Source organism: Musca autumnalis, unplaced genomic scaffold (assembly GCF_047663935.1).
Source record: "Musca autumnalis isolate F117 unplaced genomic scaffold, ASM4766393v1 scaffold_1, whole genome shotgun sequence".
NCBI lineage: Eukaryota > Metazoa > Arthropoda > Insecta > Diptera > Muscidae > Musca > Musca autumnalis.
In genome coordinates this window covers 319,480,526-319,504,944 of record NW_027411644.1, presented here as the reverse complement: position 1 = coordinate 319,504,944, position 24,419 = coordinate 319,480,526, and the positions used below count along the sequence as shown (strand labels likewise).

General features: G+C 40.3%; 2 protein-coding genes across 2 annotated transcripts in view; both read left to right on the top strand.

Annotated features, from left to right (window-relative positions):
• Positions 1-407: 407 nt before the first annotated feature.
• Positions 408-6,230, top strand: Sec10 (Exocyst complex component Sec10). The gene is made up of 6 exons (XM_073962477.1): positions 408-559; positions 615-1,561; positions 1,621-2,217; positions 2,291-2,483; positions 5,308-5,625; positions 5,871-6,230. The coding sequence occupies exons 1-6, from the start codon at positions 527-529 to the stop codon at positions 5,967-5,969; spliced, it is 2,187 nt and encodes a 728-aa protein (XP_073818578.1). The 5' UTR covers positions 408-526; the 3' UTR covers positions 5,970-6,230.
• Positions 6,231-16,238: 10,008 nt separating this feature from the next.
• Positions 16,239-24,419, top strand: part of Npc2f (Niemann-Pick type C-2f) — a 30,694-nt gene continuing 22,513 nt past the window's right edge. Inside the window, exon 1 of the mRNA XM_073962460.1 lies at positions 16,239-16,790. Coding sequence (XP_073818561.1) covers positions 16,634-16,790 — 157 coding nt within the window. The 5' untranslated portion in view covers positions 16,239-16,633. The remainder of the gene's footprint in view (positions 16,791-24,419) is intronic.

Here is a 24,419-nt window from a genome sequence, read left to right as displayed (position 1 = left end):
TTGAAATGTTGCACAAATAGTTCACAGAAATGTGAGGCAGAATAAACAATTGCTTTTATTTTATAAAAAATATAAAAAAATACATTTTACTTTACCGAAAAATGTGTATGTGTGACTACGGGCTTACTTTCTCACACACACATAACCGAAAAGTAGCGAAATTTCTATTTATTTCAATGAATTTCAGGTTAGAGGTTGTTATTCCGATAATATCGATAGGTAAAACTATCTATCGATATTGAATTTATAAATAACAATCGATATTATCGATAGTGCCATCGATTTTTTGCCAGCTCTACATCACACTGTGCGTCCTCATTGTTGGAAGAATAACTAAAATCAGCTGTTATTTCAACTTGCTTTGTACCTGTTCTAAACACCCTGATTTTGCTTTGATCTCTCGTTCATAACATTTTTATTTTTGTTTTAATCTGATATTTATCCATGATTTCTCCTCACACTGAAACGCCTTAAATTTTGAGACATTAGTAATTATTCGCCTTGGAAATAAAAAACAATTTTAAAAATGCTATCCCAATATATGGAAGAGTTTGAACAGGTATGAAGAATAAAAAACAATTAAAATAATTGTAAATTATATCAATTTTTTCTAGGAACCCTTTGAGGTCAGTGGATTTATCGAAAGATTAACTTGGCGTACAAACAATGAGTGTGACAACATCAGTGGCAAACAATCCCGATTGGAAGGCATTATTGGTGCAGGCATCAAAGATTTCAATCCCACAGCTTTGCATGACACATTCATACAAACCATTAAAGATCTGAAAGTTCTCCAAGAACGACAACAAGCAAAATGTGAACGTCTTGAGGAGGCACTGAAACAAGAACAGGAGGCTCATGCAAAAAATATTGTCAAATTACAAGAACGTCATCAACTCGCGTCGGATGTATTTTGGCAGTTGGATGAGAAAATTAATTCGGTGGCTGGGAAGATAATACATTTGGGCGAACAATTGGAAAATGTCAATACACCACGTAGTCGGACAGTTGAAGCCCAAACGCTTCTCAATTATATGTCGGAATTTCTTATTTCTGGTCCAATTGTGAATGACATATTTACGGACCCAACCCGTTTATATGAAGCTGCCGATGTCATACAAAAATTGTATGCCATTTCCCAAGATTTGCCACCAGAGAAATTTGTCGATTCCAAAAGGAAAATTGAAAAGAAATACGATGAGGTAGAGCGACGATTGATAGAAGAATTTGCAACTGCCCAAAAAAGTGAAGATATTGAAAAAATGAAAAAGCTTGCCCAAATACTATCGCAATTCAAAGGCTATGCCCAGTGCATTGATGCCTATATTGAACAAAGTCAGATGACACCATACGGTGGAAAGGATATTTTCATTGGTATTGTACCAATGTGTAAACATCATTACGAAATCATAAAGAAAGTCTTCTCCAATCCTCAGCAAGTAATGTCGAAATTCATATTGAACATTTATCAATTGAAACTGCATCAGTATGCCATGACCAAACTGGATGATAAACGTGATGAGGAGAAATATTTAAAGACATTGTATGAGCTATATTCACGGTAAGTTGGAGGCGAGCAACCACTACTTTTATGGATTATTAAATTCTGTCTTTTTTTAGCACCCTTAAACTATCCACGGAACTTCAACATTACATGTCCGCAATGGATGATGATTTATTAAATAAATTAACCCAACAAATTTTCCAAAAACACTTGGCCAATTATGTTGAAATTGAATCACAATTCCTGACTAGAAAATGTGCCAATGAATTGGAGAAATTTTACGCCAGTAAAAATCATCAAAAGAAACCTGCGGAACGTTTCCAAGAGCTGAAACGTGATATGCAGGAACTTATTCGAACCAAGGCGAACATAAACATTGCTCAAGTTGAAGATTATGGTGGTGAGACGTTTCTATCTGAGGAATTGGCCATTAAAATGCTGCAAGATGCCAATGCCTCCCTTAAACGTTGTCGTGCTCTATCCAATGAATCGGAATTACCGAGCAATATTATAAAATTGAATGATATTCTACTGAAGTATCTGATGCATGAACATGCCACCTATGCCCTGGGCTTGGGTCTGAATATTATACCAATTTCTGAATCTGGTAGACAATTTCCTCAGCTGTACTTTTTTGATGTGGTCCAAAAGACAAATATTATTGTCCATCTGCTGGAGGATCAGTGCAACACTTCGGTGGTACCATGTGTAATGTAAGTGTGTGCGTTTGCGCAATCATTTATAGAGGAAGGGGAAAATGTTCATGTGTTTTTTTCTAATTTCTAGAAATACTCCGAAATATTCCGAATACATTTTCAAAAAACGCATGATGATGGAACAAATTGAAGCTAAACTTGATCAGGGCCTAGATCGTACATTGAATGCCGTCATTGGTTGGGTAAAATTCTACTTAACCAATGAACAGAAGAAGACCGATTATAATAAACCAGATTTTGAGTTTGATACCATAACATCAGCGGTAAGTAATGATATTGGAGGTGTGCAGTAATATCTGTCTTTGGACAAGATTGGTTGTCAGATTTAAACGAAGTGTTTCAACCTTTCGGTTGCCAAACCGTCCTGACCTATGGCTCTGGCTGTTAAAATACCTTTATTAACAAATGAGATGGATGGAGTAGAAGACCTCCGTCGAAGGCTTCTATACAATAGAAGACATCCGTAAGAGGCTTTTATACTATAGAAGACATCCGTAGGAGGCTTCTATAGAATAGAAGACCTCCCTAGGAGGCTTCTGTAGAATAGTAGACCTCCCTAGAAGGCTTCTATAGAAAAGAAGACCTCCCTAGGAGGCTTCTATAGAATAGAAGACCTCCCTAGGAGGCTTCTATAGAATAGAAGACCTCCCTAGGAGGCTTCTGTAGAATAGAAGACCTCCCTAGAAGGCTTCTATAGAAAATACGACCTCCCTAGGAGGCTTCTATAGAAAATACGACCTCCCTAGGAGGCTTCTATAGAATAGAAGACATCCCTAGGAGGCTTCTATAGAATAGAAGACCTCCATAGGAGGCTTCTATAGAATAGAAGACCTCCCTAGGAGGCTTCTATAGAATAGAAGACCTCCCTAGGAGGCTTCTATAGAATAGAAGACCTCCCTAGGAGGCTTCTATAGAATAGAAGACATCCCTAGGAGGCTTCTATAGAATAGAAGACCTCCCTAGGAGGCTTCTATAGAATAGAAGACCTCCCTAGGAGGCTTCTATAGAATAGAAGACCTCCCAAGGAGGCTTCTATAGAATAGAAGACCTCCCTAGGAGGCTTCTATAGAATGGAAGACCTCCCTAGGAGGCTTCTATAGAATAGAAGACCTCCCTAGGAGGCTTCGATAGAATAGAAGACCTCCCTAGGAGGCTTCTATAGAATAGAAGACCTCCCTAGGAGGCTTCTATAGAATAGAAGACCTCCCTAGGAGGCTTCTATAGAATAGAAGACCTCCCTAGGAGGCTTCTATAGAATAGAAGACCTCCCTAGGAGGCTTCTATAGAATAGAAGACCTCCCTAGGAGGCTTCTATAGAATAGAAGACCTCCCAAGGAGGCTTCTATAGAATGGAAGACCTCCCTAGGAGGCTTCTATAGAATAGAAGACCTCCCTAGGAGGCTTTTATAGAATAGAAGACCTCCCTAGGAGGCTTCTATAGAATAGAAGACCTCCCTAGGAGGCTTCTATAGAATAGAAGACCTCCGTTGGAGGCTTCTATAGAATAGAAGACCTCCGTTGGAGGCTTCTATAGAATAGAAGACCTCCCTAGGAGGTTTCTATAGAATAGAAGACCTCCGTTGGAGGTTTCTATAGAATAGAAGACCTCCGTTGGAGGTTTCTATAGAATAGAAGACCTCCGTTGGAGGTTTCTATAGAATAGAAGACCTCCGTTGGAGGTTTCTATAGAATAGAAGACCTCCGTTGGAGGTTTCTATAGAAAATACGACCTCCCTAGGAGGCTTCTATAGAATAGAAGACCTCCGTTGGAGGTTTCTATAGAATAGAAGACCTCCGTTGGAGGTTTCTATAGAATAGAAGACCTCCGTTGGAGGTTTCTATAGAATAGAAGACCTCCGTTGGAAGTTTCTATAGAATAGAAGACCTCCGTTGGAGGTTTCTATAGAATAGAAGACCTCCGTTGGAGGTTTCTATAGAATAGAAGACCTCCGTTGGAGGTTTCTATAGAATAGAAGACCTCCGTTGGAGGTTTCTATAGAATAGAAGACCTCCGTTGGAGGTTTCTATAGAATAGAAGACCTCCGTTGGAGGTTTCTATAGAATAGAAGACCTCCGTTGGAGGTTTCTATAGAATAGAAGACCTCCGTTGGAGGCTTCTATAGAATAGAAAAAAGTATATGTTGGCCTTGGCGACAGAGATATACCCTCAGACTAAGTGAATTGAAACTTTCATCTACGGACAGATCGAATGTATTTAGGGTCTTTTCAGTCCATATTGGAACCTAATCTAAGTCTGGTAGAAATTTCACGATGTGCAAAGTATGGACCAAATTTTCCGAACATTTTTGAACTTTTGTGGGGGTCCTAAACTGAACTTTTCTGATATTTTGTGTGGGAGGTACCCGAAGAATTGGACCGATTGAGTCCATATTGGAACTTCAACTATCTGGTAGAAATTTCACGATGTGCAAAGTATGGGCCAAATCGGTTACTCAAGACCTTCAAGAGTAATCGTGGGTACAAATTTTCCGATCATTTTCGAACTTTTGTGGGGGAGGTACCGGAAGGAGTGGACCAATGTAACCCATCATCAAACTTAAACTAACTTTGGGCAAAATATTACGACAGCCAAATTGTGGACCGAATCGGTTGATCCGTTCGAGAGTTACCGTGCGCTCCTGGCAGCCAGACAGACGGGCGGACATTGCTAAATCGACTCCAAATGGTCTGAAACGGATTTCGTCCAATCATAATTGGGGTGTAAAAACATTATTTCGAGGAGGCACATTTTGCCTGTATGAAAGTGTACATACCCTCGTGAGCATAAACGCTGAGATTATAAACACCTCCCAGGAAGGCTTCAATACAATAAAACACCTCCCTGAAAGGCTTCTATACAATAGAAGGCATCCCTAGGAGGCTTCTGTAGAATATAAGACCCAAGTGAGGTCTCTATAGAATAGGCTTCTATAGATACAGGCTTCTGTATAAGTCTCCTTTGCAGACTTTAGTAAACTAGTACGTAGTAGTTCTATTGAATAGAAGACCTCCGTTGAGACCTGTAAAATCCTAATTTTCTTTTCCTGTTTTTTTTTGTTAATTTGTATTACCTTTTTCTTATTGCAGGCCTGTTTACATGTTGTGCAGAACATTCACCCCGTTATAAAGCAAATTAAAAAATGCCTCGATGGAGAAAATCAAAAACAAATACTCAATGAATTCGGTGTCCGGTTGCATCGTGTCATCTACGATCATTTACAGACAATGCAATTCAATACCGCGGGAGCAATGTGCGCAATTTGTGACATTAATGAGTATCGCAAATGTATTCGCGAACTGGAGAGTCCTCTGGTTACTCAGCTCTTTGATATACTGCATGCTTTGTGTAATTTGTTGTTGGTCAAGCCGGAGAATTTACTGGAAGTGTGTACGGGAGAAACTTTGGTAAGTTTCAAAATTTTCAATTAGTTTAGTGTGGGTCACATACAGAGGCATACCCAACAATGCAAACCTTTAATGACTATTCAAATTGAATCAATATTTGTTTTGTTTACGTTTCAATATTCCACCTTACTACATTATTCAGCATTTTACGGCGTGGCTACCCATCAGACTAATCTCATTTGAAATAATGTTATTAATTTGAGTTTTCAATTGTTTTGTTGTTGTTCTTTTTCTTGTTGTTTTAGAATTACTTGGACAAATCGGTAGTGCGTCAATTCATTCAATTACGTGCCGATTTTCGTGATATAAAAAATACCAATAACTTAAGAGGTATTATTGAATGAGCAACGACGTAATGCCCCGAGTGAGGTGTGAAGGCTGCTGATTGACGGCCGTATTAGTTAAAATAAAAACCATAAATCATATACATACTTAGATATAGAAACAAAACGTTACCACACAACAAAATAATTTGTATAATATTATTTATTAAATTATTTTAATAATCTACAAAAATTAATTTTTTATTTTATTTTGTTAAACAGAATTGTTTATTATTATTTAAAGATAAAGAATAAAAATGCATTCCCAATATCAACATAAAATGGTTTTGTGGTTTTCCTATGTTAACTGATAAATACCCGGGATACAGATTTTGGCTCGATGTGGGGGCTTAAAGTCATTAATTCCTTCACCTAATACCCTGTTGAGTGGGGAACATAGCCCTCAAAGGCCAAATCGGGAGCGATGGCGACTTGTCCTTCGAGGGATGCATTCCTCACGAATAACTCAACCCTTTGGACTTTAACACCCACTTCAAAGGGTCAAAGGAGAAAGCATACCCTAAGGTTAATAAACTCAACATAATATGCATATGAATTGGCTTTATTCTGAGAGATAGAGATAGGAGATTTCACCATATTTCTCCATCTGTTATTATCAGTGATTTATCGCAACATCTACAGGATCTGATATCGAAATTGCATTGATAAACAGTTGTTAAATTTGATTCTATTTCTTACCTCATTTTCTTGTTTATTTCGAACTTTGAAATGTTATAAAGTTCGTGTGGTGGTTATCGTGAACGTTAATGAAATCAAATCGTATTTATGATAAGATCGTTGTTATTTTTGGTATTCTGATTTGTTTTTATCCCATATTTTATTGACGTATACATATATCACAATTATGAGGAGGTAATATAATCAGATGTTTGTATCCAACAGCAATAATTTGTTAATGGAAACTAATTCAACGTGAAAATTGCGTTGACATAGTAAGATTGGCAAATTGGCGATTTTCGCGTGACACAATCCCCAAAAAGCAATAGTGTTACTTTCACTTTTTGGATAGAAAAAATATCGAAGTACAACTCATGTTTTATCAACACCTGCGTATTCTCATAATGTGTGTTCGTTTACTCAAAATTTGTACAAATTGTTACTGGATGTTGTTCGTTTACTCTACAGTACAATGCAAAAGACCTTAGCCGATTACAAGAAGTTACTGGACTTGTACAAATTTGTACAAATTGTTGAGAAAACGAACACACCTATAATAGTCTACACAGAACTACTACCTGTTGCAATACAAAACAGCCAAGATTGGGCGCCAACAGCATTTCAGCGATCAAACATGCAATACAAGACCTCAACTATAGGCAACACTACTCTCACGAACACAAACACAAAAATGGCCTGTTCCCGTACTTTATAAAGTGGTAAAAGTCGTGAACGATTTTCATATACATTTTTTGTACGGGAACGCAAAATGTGTAAAAGTGGTAAAAATTGTTCTGGAACAGAGCTAAAGTAAACATATCAATGTGTGTACTGGCGAGGTCGAGCTGCTTAATGTATACATACTGCCGATGAATAACTGTGGCCTGTGTTAAATACCCGACATTAGTTCGCATATAGACAGCAATAACTGTCTGGCGCTAAAGAACTTCAATGTCCATTACGAGCTTGTTATTCCGTCCTAGGTAATGTCCAGAGGGGTACAGCGCTGGCCGAGCAAATTAATAGCTCCACGTTTTGCACGGTGGATGAAGACACCCCTACGAGGATCTGATAAATGACGTATCCTGCCAATCCGTAATTTCCCTTGTCTCAGACCATCTTCCTATCACCGTTTCCGTAAAAAGGCCACCGGATTTCATAAGCTCCGTACTTTTCGGAACCATGGGAAACTTGGCAAGGGTTCAGAGAATTTACCAATCACCGCTTTCCCAGCAGTGGAGACGGGACATTCAAATCAAGTCATCACGTCGTACGAACCCTGAAGACCCAAAAGTTGAGGAACTTACACTTGAAGTCAACAGACTAGTAGGCGAACATAAGCGGAAAAGGAGGCTAGGCCACCGGGATTAAGTAAATTGTGGGCAACGGTTACATAGCTCTCGAATCCGGGAAATAACGGTTGTTACTTTCAACGGCGCGACAGTGACTGATCCAAAGAGGTGCGGGTGTTATTTTAAACGGTAGTTTATAGAGCACCCCGAAAGAGATAGGACAAAGAGGAGTGTGCTACGCCGTATAAGAAGAGCCCTCCCAGCAGAGGAGGTACCACCACAATTTACGATGTTGCAGACGTCATCCGGAACGCGAAATCATTTAAAGCGTTCCACCCAGACGGAATATCAATGGTAATGCTTAAGCAATCCGAAGCTAAGTATTTAACAAGTGTCTCCAACCTATTGTTAGCCAAACATATTATAGCAGAAGCCTGAAAAGTTGGCAGGGTGGTCCCGCTATTGAAGCCCGGCAAGGATGTCAGCTGAGGTGAATCATATAGGCCGATAGTAGGAAAGATATGAACGATTCTAGCGACTTCTCCCCACGATAAGAAGCATTTTTCCAGTTGCTCAACATCAACATGGATTACGGAAAATGTACTATGCCTCTTCCGACATACAACAGCATTATACGCCATATAAACACATATCACATATGTGATAGGTTAGATGTCTCCACAGCTGACTAAGTGCAGTTCTTTCATCTGAGGAATATGAAAATATCAGCAGCTAAATCCACTGCCACTCTGTTCACCACTTGGACGCCTGAAATGAGACTTCCACTGAACGTGGTGGGACTGATTCCGACTGCTAACTACTCCAAAATATTAGATGTAACTACTCCAATTAATTAGATGTGGCGGATGGGAAGGGGGTCCCTGAGTTATGTGGGGTCGGCACTGTCTTCACATATCTCAAAGACCCTGTGGGTTTTTCTTTTTAAACCCCCGAGGACCAAAATTGGATCAGGGTAGTTCCCTTAAATAAATCAACTAAGAGGAGTAAAAGTCACAAAAGGAGTAAAGTTACGGTGCAGGGAGTTAATAACCCAGTACCGGCGGTAAGCGTTGGTGAGTCGTCGAGATCAAGCGATTGTGATCCGGATGTCTTAGGTGTGGATGCCTGGGCACCTACAGCCGTAACAATCCGAAATATAGTTGACGAACCGGCAATTCCAAAGGACAACGCTTTAGCCATAACTGGTGTAAATCAGTCCACGGCTGACAGGACCGTAGTTTTGGGCGGGGACGACCTACACAAAAATCTCAAAGTTATCGAAGACAGTCTTGAGAGGCAGAGTAGGGAACTCCCTAATAAATCTGATCCAGTCTGGTCCTGTATCGGCACCCGCCGATACTAAGCTTCGGAGGCAGATTGCCACTGAGTCAATGGATGTTAATGAAGAATCCATCAACAGCCACTGACTCTAAGTTGATGACCAACGATGAGGAATCAACGGAAACTCCAACAATAGCCACTGACTCTAAGTCTCCGGCCTGCGTTGGGGAATCCAAGGAGACTTCATTGACGGACACTAACTCAAATGCAATATCCGCCAAAGAGGCTGCAGATACAAGGCAATATAAACGTGAGATTTCGTATCTGTGCAAGTTCGTGGGAAGGGACGCGAACTCGCATTCAAGGAGGGAGATTACTTTCATCAAGAGTAAGCTCAAGTACGTTAGGAAGTTCGAAAGAACTTTACCTAACGCACCCAGATGTGAACTCTTGGTGGACAAAATCTTCCTCCCAGATCCTGTCGCTGCTTCAGCCAAAGACTCGAAAGAGACTGCGGTGACAAGCAAAAAAGTGGAGGTGAAGTCTGCTGCTTCTGGTAGTAAGGTGGAACCTAAAGCTGTTCAAAAGCCGAACCCGGATCAGAAGGGACTGGAAAAGGATAAGGGGCATAATCCGACACCAAAAGACTCTCGTAAGAGTAGTCAACTGGGTAAGGTGACTGTCCCAAATCCGAATCCTACCCCAATTGACGAGGGTAAAGCGGAAGAACAAAACGTTTCTGAGACCCGCGCAAGCTGTTCGGTAGTCACGACGGGGGGATCGCCGGGGGCACCATCGACTTCTGAGAAGGCGAACAAGTCCTCACAGCCAAAGACTGTGAAGCGGGTTCGCTCTTCAGAAGGCCCACAGCCTTCACCAAAGACGACGATGATCTCCCAGGCGGTCAACACGGCTGGCGTTTTTGATCGCAAAGCCAAGCTGCTACCAAGGCCCGTGATCAAGAACGTAGGAAACCCTACGCCAAAACGGCCACATTGGCAACCGTTGACGATCTCCTGGTTGCAATCATAGACAGAGCTGACCCCTTCGGGACAGTCACTGGTTGCTCTTCGAGACTCGTCTTCGTAGAGCCATTGTGTCCACTGAGGTAGATCAGGGTGACCGTCAGTTTGGCGGTGGCTTCCTTAAGAAGGAAGTTAAGGTCATCAAATGTCTCAACAGGAGCTCGCAAGAGTACCTTAAGAAGACCGTTAATGGCTTCAACGACATTTGGGAGGGGGCAAAAATTGCTGCGTTCTCTTTAGCGGCGATTCCATCAAGGAAGGTATTCCCAGCATTGGTTCCCCCACCTCCCGTGGACAAGAAACTTCTGCTGAGGATGTTGGAGCTCCAGAACTCAGGTCTCCTTACTAAGGACTGACAGTCCAGTCCTTAGTAAGGAGACCTAAGTCTAACCCCTTGTTAGGAGAATGGTGGGATGGACGTGAAGATGGCGGTAGACTCCTCAGGAGAGGAGTACCTCAAGGTTCGTAAGGGAAAACTGAATTTTGGTTCAGGATGGGTTCGGTTTCGACTGAGTCCACCTCGCGAAACACAGTAGGAGTAGGTAGGCGGCTGGTGCTACGCATTTTGCAGATTAATCTGCATCATTGTAAAGCAGCTGCCGCCGAACTACTCCTGTCCCTCACGAACTCAGAGGTGGGCATTGTTCTAGTCTAGGAACCTTATAAATACAAAAAAGGTCTCTGGACTGAACAATGCCAACTTCGAGGTCTTCGCATCGTCCGAGGGGGACAAGGTGAGGACCTGTGTGGTAGGTAGGGTAGGAGGAACCTTTATCTAATCTTTATATCTAATTATAGCAATGGAGACATGTGCACGGTGCTACTGGAAAACGGTAGAGAGAAGGCCACTCTCCTGCCCTCAATCTACATGCCATATGAGGACTAGCGACTACTTATCACCAGTCCAAAGATTTGATGATATTGAGGTCGTTATCCCTAGTAGAGGTGACTGGATCCGTAGTAACCCTCCTCTGGGCGGTCTGGCTTTCTGCACAGACGGTTCCAAGATGGAAGAAGGTACCGGAGCTGGCGTCTACTGCGAAAAGCTTTGTCTCGCATACTCATATAGGTTGAACAGCGACTGTAGTGTTTTCCAAGCCGAAATCTTCGCGATCAAAATGGCTGCAGAGTTGATAAAAAGTCTGGATGTTGAAATCTTTGAACCGGTGACTATCTTCCTTGATAGTCAGCCGGCTCTTAAAGCCATAAAATCCTCCAACATCAAGTCTGAGGCCGTTTTTGAGTGTAGAACTGCTTTGGTGAACCTCACAAACGCTGTCCGACTCTGCTGGGTACAGGGACACTGTGACATTATGGGAAACGAGAAGGCAGATGAACTGGCAAGACATGGATCCCAATCAACAAGTCTAGCAATCACTTATTCAATAAAACCACCCATATGTCACCTTTTTCGGAGAGTGGAGACGTTCTTTGAAGAACGAGTCAAGGAACTATGGCATAATGAATCAAGGTGCAACGTGTCAAGGGCCATTTGGCCGACTCTATCAACAAACAGAACAACTTCACTCTTAAATTTGAGCAAATCAGAAATCAGGGTATTGACGGGAGTCATTACCGGTCATTCCAACATCCGAGCTTTTATCGGTAAATGGCAGGATGATGGCGTGGACTATTGCAGGCTCTGTGAAGATGAGGAGGAAACGGAGGATCCAGGCACAAAACGTCTCCGAAACCTCTCAAACCCTCAGGCGCACCGAAAGTATAAAAATAACCTTTGGCGACAAACGCCAAAACCCCAATCGAAGACAGCAGCTCCCTTCAGCAGGCGATTCGTCGAACACTCGCCAACACCAAACCGCGATAGAAGAAGATAACGCCGAGCTTCCCGTGCCCTGAGACCAAATACAGACCTTGCCATCATCATAATGTGCTTACAAGTATGAAAGCCGCCAAGAGCTCCGGATGGTCCGGCAACGAAGATGCTGAAACACATTGGGAAACATGGTGTAAATTATCTCGCATTTACCTTCAATCTCTGTCTTAACACATTGGAATTCTCTGACATGTGTAAGGCCGGAAAAATAGTCCCAGTTCCAAAACCTGGCAAACCTGCCCACATAGGCAGCTTCTACTGTCCCATTACTCTTCTATTGCCAGTCGTGAAGGTCCTCGAGTCCATCCTCCTACCGTACGTCACTGAGCACTCTCACCTGGCTGATCACCAACATGGCTTTAGAGCTGGAAGAAGCACGACAACAGACCTCAGTGAAGTCACGACAAGGATCACAGAAGGACAAAATAGTAAGATACCACATAAAAGAACCATATTTGTAGCTCTCGACCTGTCGAAAGCCTTCGACACGGTAGACCACACCATTCTTCTAAGAAACGTTATGGAAACCTCTCACTAACTATCTCAAGAGATGGTTGGTGAAATGGATGGCGGGAAGTCCTATGTGGAATTCCGAGAACACAAATCCCCCCAGGAAGAACAAACAGGAGGTACCTCAATGGGGCGTACTATCCCCACAGTATTTCAACTGTTATGTATCTAAGGCCCCTAACCCACCTGACAATGTGCATTTAATATCCCGCGCAGTTATGTCTATCGGCAGAAACATCCAAGACATATAGTCAAACAGAAATAGCTACCTGCCCTCCCTTAAAAGACTTCTTTGAAGACCGAAACCTGCAGCTATACACCCCCAAAGGGGTGTAGAAGGTAGAAACACAATGAAATACGCCGCCTTTTCACGCTCAGTTTCATTTAAAAGATTAAAGGCCAAGTACTACCTAATTCAAATGAATTAGGCCTTTAATCTTTTACATGAAACTGAGCGTGAAAAAAGCGGCTTATTTCATTCTGCTCACACCTTATGTCTTCAGCTACTATCTTGACATCGTGGACAAAAGAGGTTAAGGCGCAGCTAAACATACAGGTCATCCCGACAACCAAGTACCCGAAAATATTGGCGTAACCTTCTATTTTTGTAAACATGCAGATATAGTGGCTGGAAAGGTTGGGAAAAGAAACAAAATTCTCAAAGCGCTTGGTGGTAGTACCTGTGGGAAAAGACAAGGAGACCATCCCGAACACCTACAAAGACATAAGCCGTCCTTTCATGGACTACGCAGCCCTGATATGGTCACCAGGACTAAACAATACTCAATGGGGAAATCTTCAGAGGGTCCACAATACTGCACTTCACATTGTTATCGGGTGCCACTCCAAGGCTCCCGAAGACCATTTTCACCAGAAAGCTAAGCTTCTCCCGATGCAACCCACGTCACTCGATTAACAAGACAACACGCAATTTTAAGCACCAAACGGTACCACCCAAACAAAGAAGGTTACACCAGACCTCCCTCTGAAAGATATGTGCCGATCAGACTCTACTTCCGTAAGGAGCTCCCAAACCCCTCAAAACCCATCGAATGATGACATTCAAATTGGCCTGAAGCAGGCCCACACAAGGGTGGTAATGGACCATATCTCATCTTACACAAGTACTGTTGTGCTCGGCGGGAGACCCCCACCCAAAAGTGAGGAGGAGAGGACACTAGGAAGACCAGAACGATGTTATCTCAACTTCGGACTGATATCTCTAGGTACCTCAATAATTGTTGTCGTTGTAGCAGCATTTAAACCTACATAGAAGAATAGGTTTAATGCTGGGTTGGTAGCCGCTGGCCGAAACACTATGGTTCCGGGTCAATCCGGTACGAAAGAACCCACTGCCGTGGGATTGACCTCAATAGTTCTCTCTCCTTCTGAATCCTGAGATAACAGACACATATCCAAAATGTGGCCAAACACCGCACATCACACGTTACTTCTTCGCATGTCCTGCAAATCCGGCTGACCTGACACCGGAGTAACTATGGAATGTATGTAATTCGTCAGACATCTTTTCACCTGGTCTCACAAATACCGTCACCTGGCAACCCGTTGTTTCACTTAGAGTCAAAACATCTTCTCATAATTGTCTCCATCAGCGGACCGCTCGATTTCATCATCTCTGAACGCCGCATTTCCATTAATCACGGGAATGGTAATTGGCCTAGTTTCAGATAGATCTGTCCAACCCTTCTGATGTTCGGGAAGCAGACATCGAGACGTCGTCATCGCTAGCTATATACCTGCAGGTCGAATACCAGACCAGATGGGTTAGTCCTGGTTGAGCAGATTGATAGTGCTAAGTTTTGCGCTGTCAATGAGGACAGTACCACGGAGAGTACCATAATTCGTTAGACATAACCATCTTGTCACCTGGTCTCACAAATAATGTCACCTGGCAACCCGTTGTTTCACTTAGGGTCAAACCATCTTCCCATAATTGTCTCCATCAGCGGACCGCCCGATTTTATCATCTCTGAATGCCGCATTTTTATTAACCACGGGAATGGTAATTGGCCTAGTTTCAGAGACATCGAGACGTCGTCATCACTCGGTTTATACCTGCTGGTCGAATAGTCAACAGAGGCGGCAGGATTAGCAAATGAGCATGATGAGCCGGTGAGCCGGAATAAGTGAATTGTGGGCAACGGTTAAGTTACTCTCGAATCCTGGAAAGAAAGAAGGTAGGATCCCAGTTAAGTTTGAAGTTACGTTGACTGATCTAAGGAGGAGAGAAATTTGTGTTTATTAACAAGAGAAAAGCACTACGTCGCAATATATCTCTTCTCGGCGAGGAGGAACCACAACAATTTACAATGTATGGATGACCATCGAAAGCGGGCCCAGATAGCATCTGCGTGGTAATCCTTAAACAGCTGGATGAGTCCGCAAATTGTGCCCGCAGTCGGGAAAATGAGCAGGGTGGTACCGCTAGTAAAGTGAAGCGAGTCCGATTTCGCTCTTGTCGTCCATAGCAAGGACACTTGCGGCTTTACTCCTGAACAGCATCGGAAATAGGTATCCAATTGCTGATCATTAACATGGCTTCCGTAAGCAGCATAGGATTACAATGGCCACGCATGCTAGTCGAGGACTCAAGCAAAGCAAGCCGTGTGATAGAACAGTGATGGCGACACTTGACTTATCAAAAGCCTTTGACACTGTCCAACACTCTACGCTGTTTGATGGCAATACAGTATAACCTCGATAATTCGTAATTCAAGGGACTGGACATTTTACACGAATTATCTAGGATTTCGAATAAGCAGGATTAAAATGCGAAGGAAATGACTTCAAGGGACCGACAGCTTATATGAATTATCGATATTTTCGATTTATCGATGTACGAATTATCGCGTTTCTACTGTAATAAATATCTATGCACCAACCTATGTAGCCTAGTCTGCCACTCATATCTTAAAAGTTTATTTAAACATATATCTTCCTGAGATTTGATATAGGCATATTAGTGAGGCTGGTCAAGTACTTGTTCTCAAGGTTCATACCTCATAAACGCTCTGGCAGCATTATCAGAATGGCATACTTTCTTCTATCATTCGTGCCCAACAATCATTGAGACTTTCAGCATATTTCTTAATCAACATAAGTTCTCTAACTTTTACTGAATGACTAATCACCTGCATTCACATGTTGCTACCCCCGTGTGGGGAGCGAGTTTCGAGTTTGTTCTACGTGCAAAATTTATGGAAATTTTCCAAAAACCGCTTTAAATCATAAAGGATGGATGATTTGGTTCGTGTGACTTTGCAAGTGCTTGCTTGCAATTTTTAATTGATGACGGGATAAAGTTTGGTATTTCGAAGAAAACCAACAACAGTTTTTAGTGCCTGTTATCTGTCCCACTAAAGCCAAATGATCGAAGAGAATAACTAGGCGACGGGACGTTAACAAAAGCACTGAACTCGAGACATTCCAGGGAAAACAACAAAATCGCCTATGATTTGCGGTGATTAGGTGAAATCGTGACGTCGATTGATACCACGCGACTTAGTGGCATATCTTCGTTGGAAAAATAACGACACTCTCACCGTCAACAAATCTAAACCAAGATAGAGAGAGGGGTGTGGTGTGTGTCGTGTGGGAGCCGACGAGTAAGCCACTCGAAAACATTTGTTTCTTTTTGGGCCATATCAGTATTGAATGTTAAGCCAGTTGATTCGCGACCATTCTTGTCGAATATCGCAATATTTCTAAATTTAAGAATTGAGTAAAAAAACGAAACGATAGGGAAGAATTTGCATTGCAAGTTGTTTAAATAAAACGGGAAAATAAACGCAATACGAAATAAGACAAATAATACATAAAGAATTTCAGTACCTCCCTGAGAGTGAAACAAAAAATAAGAAATACAATACCTACCCCCGATTCAGTGAAAATCAAAACAATTCATAAATCAAAGTTCTCTAATCAACTGCTCGCTCACAAAAGAATTTGCCTATAAATTTGAAAACCCCTAACAAAACATAACGGATTCGCTAGACAAGTCTTTATGAAAGCTAACCGTCGTCGCCGCCAAATACCCTGACGAGCATGAAAACTATTTATTATTTGAAAATTTTGTTGGTATTTTTATTTTGGAGTGCCTGTTGCAGTATTGACCGTGTATCGGCTGGAACTATTAGCAGATATGCCGACACCGTCTACAAGAAATATTTAATGGCCCGTTCGTTGCCCTTTGAAGATTGTGGTAAGTAAAAAAAACAGGCAAAAAAGCCAACAATTTGAACTTGTCACTCATTCCTAGTTATCATCACACTATAATCCGATATTGTATCTGTGGCGTTGGGTAAAGTTGAAGTGAAAGAGAAAATGGCCCATAAAAAATCAAATCCCAATACGATAAGCTTTGCGTTACGGTTACTGGCGTTTGGTAGCAAAAGACCAATTAAAAATATTAATTGCTTGACCATAAAATGGGAAAACAACCGACGTTTGGTTTATTGACGACAAAAACGATGTGGGGTGGTAAAAATTGTAGTCTTACTTTTGTTGGTGTTGTTTTGCTTTATAAATTTTCTTTTTGTGAAGGTTCATAGTTACAAACTGAGAGCCTGTCTACATTAGAGCTTAAGGTCATGTTTATATTATAGCCTTTTGCAGGGTTAACCTTCTTAATGAAGATTTATTTGATGTATACGCAAAGGAATTGACATTTGAAACGAAGTGGGTTTGTTAAATCCGGTCATATATAAACGTGCTATAACTTCCTTTATGTGGATTTATTTGACGTGTACGCAATAGATTGAACAATGTAAATCCACTGGATTGAGTTATATTTAACCATGATGCAATTAATAAGGTGAACCAGAAACCATTCCATTTGTAATTCGAATGATTTTTTTTTTGTAATTCGAAACAAAAAAATACAAAACATTTTTGTATTATGTACTTTTATATCTGGCTTTCTCGAAATACAAGTAAAATGATTCGAATTACAATTGGAATAATTCGAATTTCAAATAAAATAATTCGAATTACAAATGGAACAATCCGAATTACAAATATAATAATACGAATTACACATATAATGATACGAATTACAAATGGAATAATTCGTATTGCGAATGGAATAATTCGAATTATCAATGAAGTAATTCGAATAACAAATGGAATAATTCAAATTACAAGTGGAATAATTCGAATTACAAATGAAATGCTACGGATTACAAATATAATTCTCGTGTGTAAAAGGTGTATTTTGATTGAAAGCACTTCAAGCTGTCGTCATTATACCCTCAGCCTTTAGGCTAGAAAGGGTATATACACTTTCATACGGGCAAAATGTGCCTCATCGAAATGTGCCACCCCAAGTATGTTTGGACGAAATGTGTTTCAGACAATTTGGAGTTGATTTAGCAATGTCCGTCTGTATGTCTGGCTGGCTGGTGCGCACGATAACTCTCGAACGGATGAACCAATTCGGTTCAAATTTTGGCGTTCGTAATATTTTGTCCAAACTTAGTTTAAGTTCGAAGATGAGCTATATCGGTCCACTCCTTCCGGTACCTTCCCCACAAAAGTTCCAAAATGTTCGGAAATTTTGTGGGCATGATAACTCATGAAGGGAGTAACCGATTTGGTCCATACTTTGCACATCGTGAAATTTCTGCCAAACTTAGATGACGTTCCAATATGGACTCAATCGGCCCACTCCTTCGGGTACCACCCACACAAAATTTCGGATAAGTTCAGTTTAGGACCTGCTCTCGAATCGCTTTGATTTTTGTTGCAGCAACTTGTATTCACTTGCCCCCATACGACGGTACAGGTTTCTTCAGGGGCAAGTCCATACTTCCTGAGAATATGGCCGAAAATGTGCAAAAAGCCCTTATGACACCTTGTGAAGTGGTTGGAGCGCAAGATAACTCTCGAAAGGATCTGTCGATTCGGACCAAAATTGGCCTTTGTAATATTTTATCAAAGCATAGTTTAAATTCGAAGATGGGATATATCGGTCCACTCCTTCAGCTACCTCCTCCACAAAACTTCAAAAATGTTCGGAAAAATTTTGCGCACGATAACTGTTGAAGGGAGTGACCCATGTAATCTATACTTTGCACATACTAATATATCTACCAGATATAGATCACGTTCGAATATGGACAATATTTGTCTACTCCTTCTGGTACCTCTCACACATAATTTCGGATAAGTTCATTTTAAGACCTGCTCTCGAATCACTGTGATTTTTGTTGAAGCGATTTGCATTCGCTACCTCCATTACGACGGTAAAAATTTGTTCAGGGGCAAGTCCACATTTCTTGGGAAAACAGCACGAAAGGTGTAAAAAAACCCCTATGTCACCATATGTGGCGGTCGGAGAGCACGATAACTCTCGAACTGTTCAACCGATTTGGTCCAACATTTGGTCTTGGTATGACCAAATCCAAAGTATCCAAGTATCCAAACTTAGTTTCATGGGCAATACCGGTCCACAACTTTCGGTACTTCCCCCAATATTTAATAATGTCACTAAAATGCTAGGATGTTATCACTTGAATGGGGCAACCAATTTGGTCCAAACTTTGGATCTCCTAATATTTTATCAAAATTTAGCTTAACTTCTAAAATGGCTCATATCGGTCCTCCCTACAAAATTTCAAAATTTGTGTCTTAATGCAGTTAATTCATAATCCACATTTTTGTTGGCAAGTTCAAATGTCCAAAAGGCGCCACAAAATTCTGAAGAGAACTTAAATACATTCGATCTGTCCGGAGGTAAAAGTTTCGCTTCACATTGGCTGAGGGTATAGTATATCTGTCGGCAAAGCCGACTGACAATTTTTTACTTGTTTTTCTTTACATTTTAATACGTTTACGAGTATTTCACAGTAACAATGAATTTTACAGATTGGGTGAAATCGGCTGGCCTATCTTATGTTTTGCGTCATGATGTAAACAGACTATTTATTATAGCTCATTTAGACTAGCCATAAATCTTCAACTGGATTTAATAAATCCAATACAAATATCATTGCATTTAGATATACCTTTGGATTATTTAAATGACAGTCAGCTGATTTTTGTTCATAGGTCAATTACCAAGGTAGTAGCATCAGCCCATCTGATCGAATTTGAAACGTCAGAGGAAGTTGTTGTAAATTGAATTCGTCTCAAAAAACATACGGCAAATTACAAATTTATTGTTAAATATTGAAAATATTAGCACAATAGCTACTAATGTCAACTAATGAACAAATAATGAATTATTGTGCCGTTTAAAAGTCGTAAATATTAGTCTTGGTTGATTAAAATCAACTTTGTATATCAAAGCAAATTTAATTTTTTCGCCTTGTTTACAAATGTTGAGATTTTAAATTATTTTTGTTGTAGCAATTCACCGATGCATCTACCTTCTTTCTTGTGCCAGCTTGCAACTTTTTGTATTTTCAGGGTTGTATACGAGGATTTATGCCGGATTTAAAACAAATCCACTCAATACGAGGATTTATTTTTGTATGGGAAATCTGGTAGATTATGGCCGGATTTAGCAAATAAAACCTAAACCTTGCTAATGAACTCATATCTAAATGACCTATTACAGTCCTTCTCTTGGATTATTTGTAAATGAGAGTGCAAAAGTGTCGGAGTATACTTCCATTTATGTATTTTCCTTTTTAATAATACGTTTATATATAACCGGATTTAACAAACCCACTGGGTTTCAAATGTCAACTCCTTTGCGTATACGTCAAATAAATCCTTATTAAGAAGGTTAACCCTATAGGGTTGTAATTGGTCTGTTCCTTTACTTTTAAAAATGGTAACAGTGGCAAAAAATGGTAAAATTGGTGAAATATTCTCATATAAACTGTATGCGTTTAAATGTAAGGGAACACTTTGCGGGTAAAAAGTGGTAAAAACTGGTAACCTCAGGCACGTAAAGGAACACGACTAATATAAACATGGCCTTAGCTTTCTGCAGGTTTAGGCCATGTTTATACTATTGCCTTTTACAGGGTTAACCTTCTTAATTAGGATTTAATTGACGTACTCGTATACGTAAAGGAATTGCTTATATATAAACGTACTATTACCTTATTTATGAGAATTTCTTTGAAATCATGGTACAAATACACAGGTAGCCGCATCGGCAATTGTTGGTAACATAAGGTGTCAAAATTTGACATCAATTCAATGCAGTTGACACATTATGTTACCATCAGCTGGCATGATAATGCTACCTGTATTATTGTACCATGTTTGAAATATAAGCAATGTAATACCGCGGTTACACTTAACGGGATTAACCCAGTGGGTTTGGATTTAAAATTTCAATTCCGTAGCGCAAACGTCAAATAAATCCTCTCGAAGTGGGTTAAACTGGCAAAAAAGTCTAGTGTAACCGTGCTACAGTGGACATTTGAAACCCAGTGCGTTTGCTAAATCCGCTTATATATAAACGTACTATAAGTTCGGTTTTGTTTTGCTAATAGTACGTTTACATTTACGAAACCAAGTGGACTTCAACTGGCAATTTCATTGTTCATGCGCCAAATAAAATCCACTTGATTTCAGATAAGGATTTATGCGATCAGTTTTCAATACCATTCCATTGCAAAAAAACTCTTATATTTTTCCAAAATCTCGGGATTTATGTGTCAGTGTAAATTAGGTTTAACTTTGCGAAAATATTCGACAATAGGTGGGATAGTTTACTCAGTAATGTCTACAATGTAAACGACCTTATAGCAAATTGAATAGATTTACAGTATATTTAGATTATGCTGGATTAGCAAATCCTGTGAATTTAGGTTGTCATTTTCATACAATATATGTACAGTAAATCGAGATGATGCTCTGAATAATCGCATAAGTGTATAGTCCAAGGTAGAAGTGACAATCAGCTGTATTTTTACTATTTTTGTAAATTTGGCTTTCAAAATATAATAGGGTCTACTCATGACATTTGGAACTTCGAAATTTGCTACGTCCCGGGCCACACTACAGTAATTTAACTGAAATTTTGATATGAAATTATGCGTCTCTAGATCGACATCCATAGTAGAGTAAAATCATAAAATTGCTGTAGTGGGGAATTCGATTTAAGAACACCTAATTTCATGAAATTTTTTAATGAAATTCACGCTAGTGTGGACCGGGACTACCATAAAATACGTCTTTTCATCCTAAACGTGTAATAAAAATGATCTACGTCAGTTCTGAATGCTTTATATTTACATTATTGATTCTAATTTGTTCTATTTTAGAGAATTTTCAAAATGTATTTATGTTTTTCCTCGGAAAATTTTTAGAACGACCCTATTATTTAACATTTTCTTTGACATCTAATTTTCAATAACAATAATGTTGTTTTTGTTAGTTGTTGTTGTAATTCATGCATCTACCCATGGTGGAATAAGAAGGTGTTACATCAAATCATGTCAAACGTCAAATTTGCGCACAATAATGCATTACTGTGAATTGCTTGTTTACATTTTGTATGTGATTTTATTCACAATAACGCATTTTGACAACTGGTATGAAGATTAGCTGTTTTTGGCGTTACATCTTATTATTCCACCATGCATCTACCTTATATAAATACGCCTTGATATAGTCTAATGCTTGGTTTACATTTACGAAATCCACTCGATTTCAACTGTCAAATCCATAGGTTAAACGTCAAATGAAATCCAGATGAGATTTCATTTGACGTTTGAGCTATGGAATTGACAGTTGAAATCGAGTGGATTTCGTAAATGTAAACTTAGCATAAAAGTCGTTTTAGTGCGATATAGTATATTTACATCCACTGGATTTAAATTATCAATTTCCTTGCTTATACGTCAAATAAATCATCACAAAAAATATTACCCTGACAAAAACCTCTAATGTGAACATGGCTTTAGTCGGATAAACATGTCTTTCCAGTCCGTTATGGTTACTTTACACGATATGTTTTTATACCCTCAGCCTTTAGGCTATGAAGGGTATATACACTTTCATACGGGCAAAATGTGCCTCATCGAAATAATGGTTTTAGACCCCAAGTATGTTTGGACGAAATGTGTTTCAGACAATTTGGAGTCGATTGAGCAATGTCCGTCCGTCTGTCTGTCTGGCTGGCTGGAGCGCACGATAACTCTCGAACGGATGAACCGATTCGGTTCAAATTTTGGCTTTCGTAATATTTTGCCCAAACTTAGTTTAAGTTCGAAGATGAGCTATATCGGTCCACTCCTTCCGGTACCTCCCCCACAAAAATTCGAAAATGTTCGGAAAATTTGTGCGCACGATAACTCTTGAAGGGAGTAACCGATATGGTCCATACTTTGCCCATCGAGGAGCGTGTACCAGACTTAGATCAGGTTTTAATATGGACTCAATTGGTCCACTCCGTCGGGTACCTCCCACACAAAAATTTGGAAAAGTTCAGTTTAGGACCATCTCTCGAATCGCTTTGATTTTTGCTTTAGCAACTTGTATTCACTGCCCTCCATACGACGGTATAAGTTTCATCAGGGGCAAGTCCATACTTCCTGAGAAAATAGCCTGAAAGTTGCAAAAAACCCCTATGACACCGTGTGAGGAGGTTGGAGGGCAAAATAACTCTCGAACAGGTCTGCCGATTCGGTCCAAAGTTTGGTCTTAGTAATATTTTGTCCAAACATAGTTTAAGTTCGAAGATAAGCCATATCGGTCCACTCCTTCAGGTACCTCCCCCACAAAAGTTCAAAAATGTTCGGTAAAATTGTGCGTACGATAACTCTTGAAGAGAGTGGCCGAATTGGACCATACTTTACACATCTTTATATATCTACCAGTTATAGATCAGGTTCAAATATAGACTATATTTGTCCACTCCATCCGGTACCTCCCACACAACATTTCGGATACATGTTCACTTTAAGACCTGCTTTCGAATCACTTTGATTTTTGTTGAAGCAACTTGCATTCGCTGCCTCAATTGCGATGGTAAAAGTTGTTTCAGGGGCAAGTCCATACTTCTTGAGCAAACATCCCTGAAGTTGTAAAAAACCCCTATGGTACCATATGTAGTGGCTGGAGATCCATTCTTTTTAGTATCTCATCCGCAAAACTTTTGATCTCTAATCCTAATCAACATTTTTGTCAGTTCAAACGCCCAAAATTCCCTAAATACATGCGTTTTTTTGGGAAAAATTGTTTCAATATACACAGGCTGAGGGTATATCTCTTTCGGCCAAGCCGACTGATACTTTTTTACTTGTTTGCATATGAGTTGTCACTTCTCCCATACAAAATGTATATGCAAAGTGACAAATCATATGTAAAAAACATATCGTGTAAAGTACCCATTACTTATTGTTATCATGCCATGTTTACATTAGAGCCTTTACCGGGTTAATATACTTCGGACGATCAGTTCCACGGCAGTGGGTTCTTCGATACCAGATTGATCCGAAACCACACAGCACCAGTGGTACGGCCAGCATCAGCCACCTCAGTGTACACATGTTTGTATTTGTATTGTTTTTCTGTGTTGGGAGCAGCGTATCGTGGAATGCCTGCTCCGTATTCTTTTGGTCCGTGGAGGGACGGAGAAAAATCCCGGTCTAATTTATATGTGCTCAGTTTGTCACATTTGCATCCACCACACTCAATGTTCGGTGAGATGCAATCAATTTCGGCATCTCAGGGCTTTTTCTGGAATCGTCCATGCTGGGAACTACGGCAGGGAATATGTTGATGTATGCTGCGTGAAGACAGCCCCCAGTAAGTCGTCGTCGGCGTCATCAGAATACGCGACTCCCGCGTTGTCCCTCCACCAGCAGCCGCACAAGCAGCACCTAACACCAGAAATGAATCCCAATGTAAGATCGAAGAAATCGTT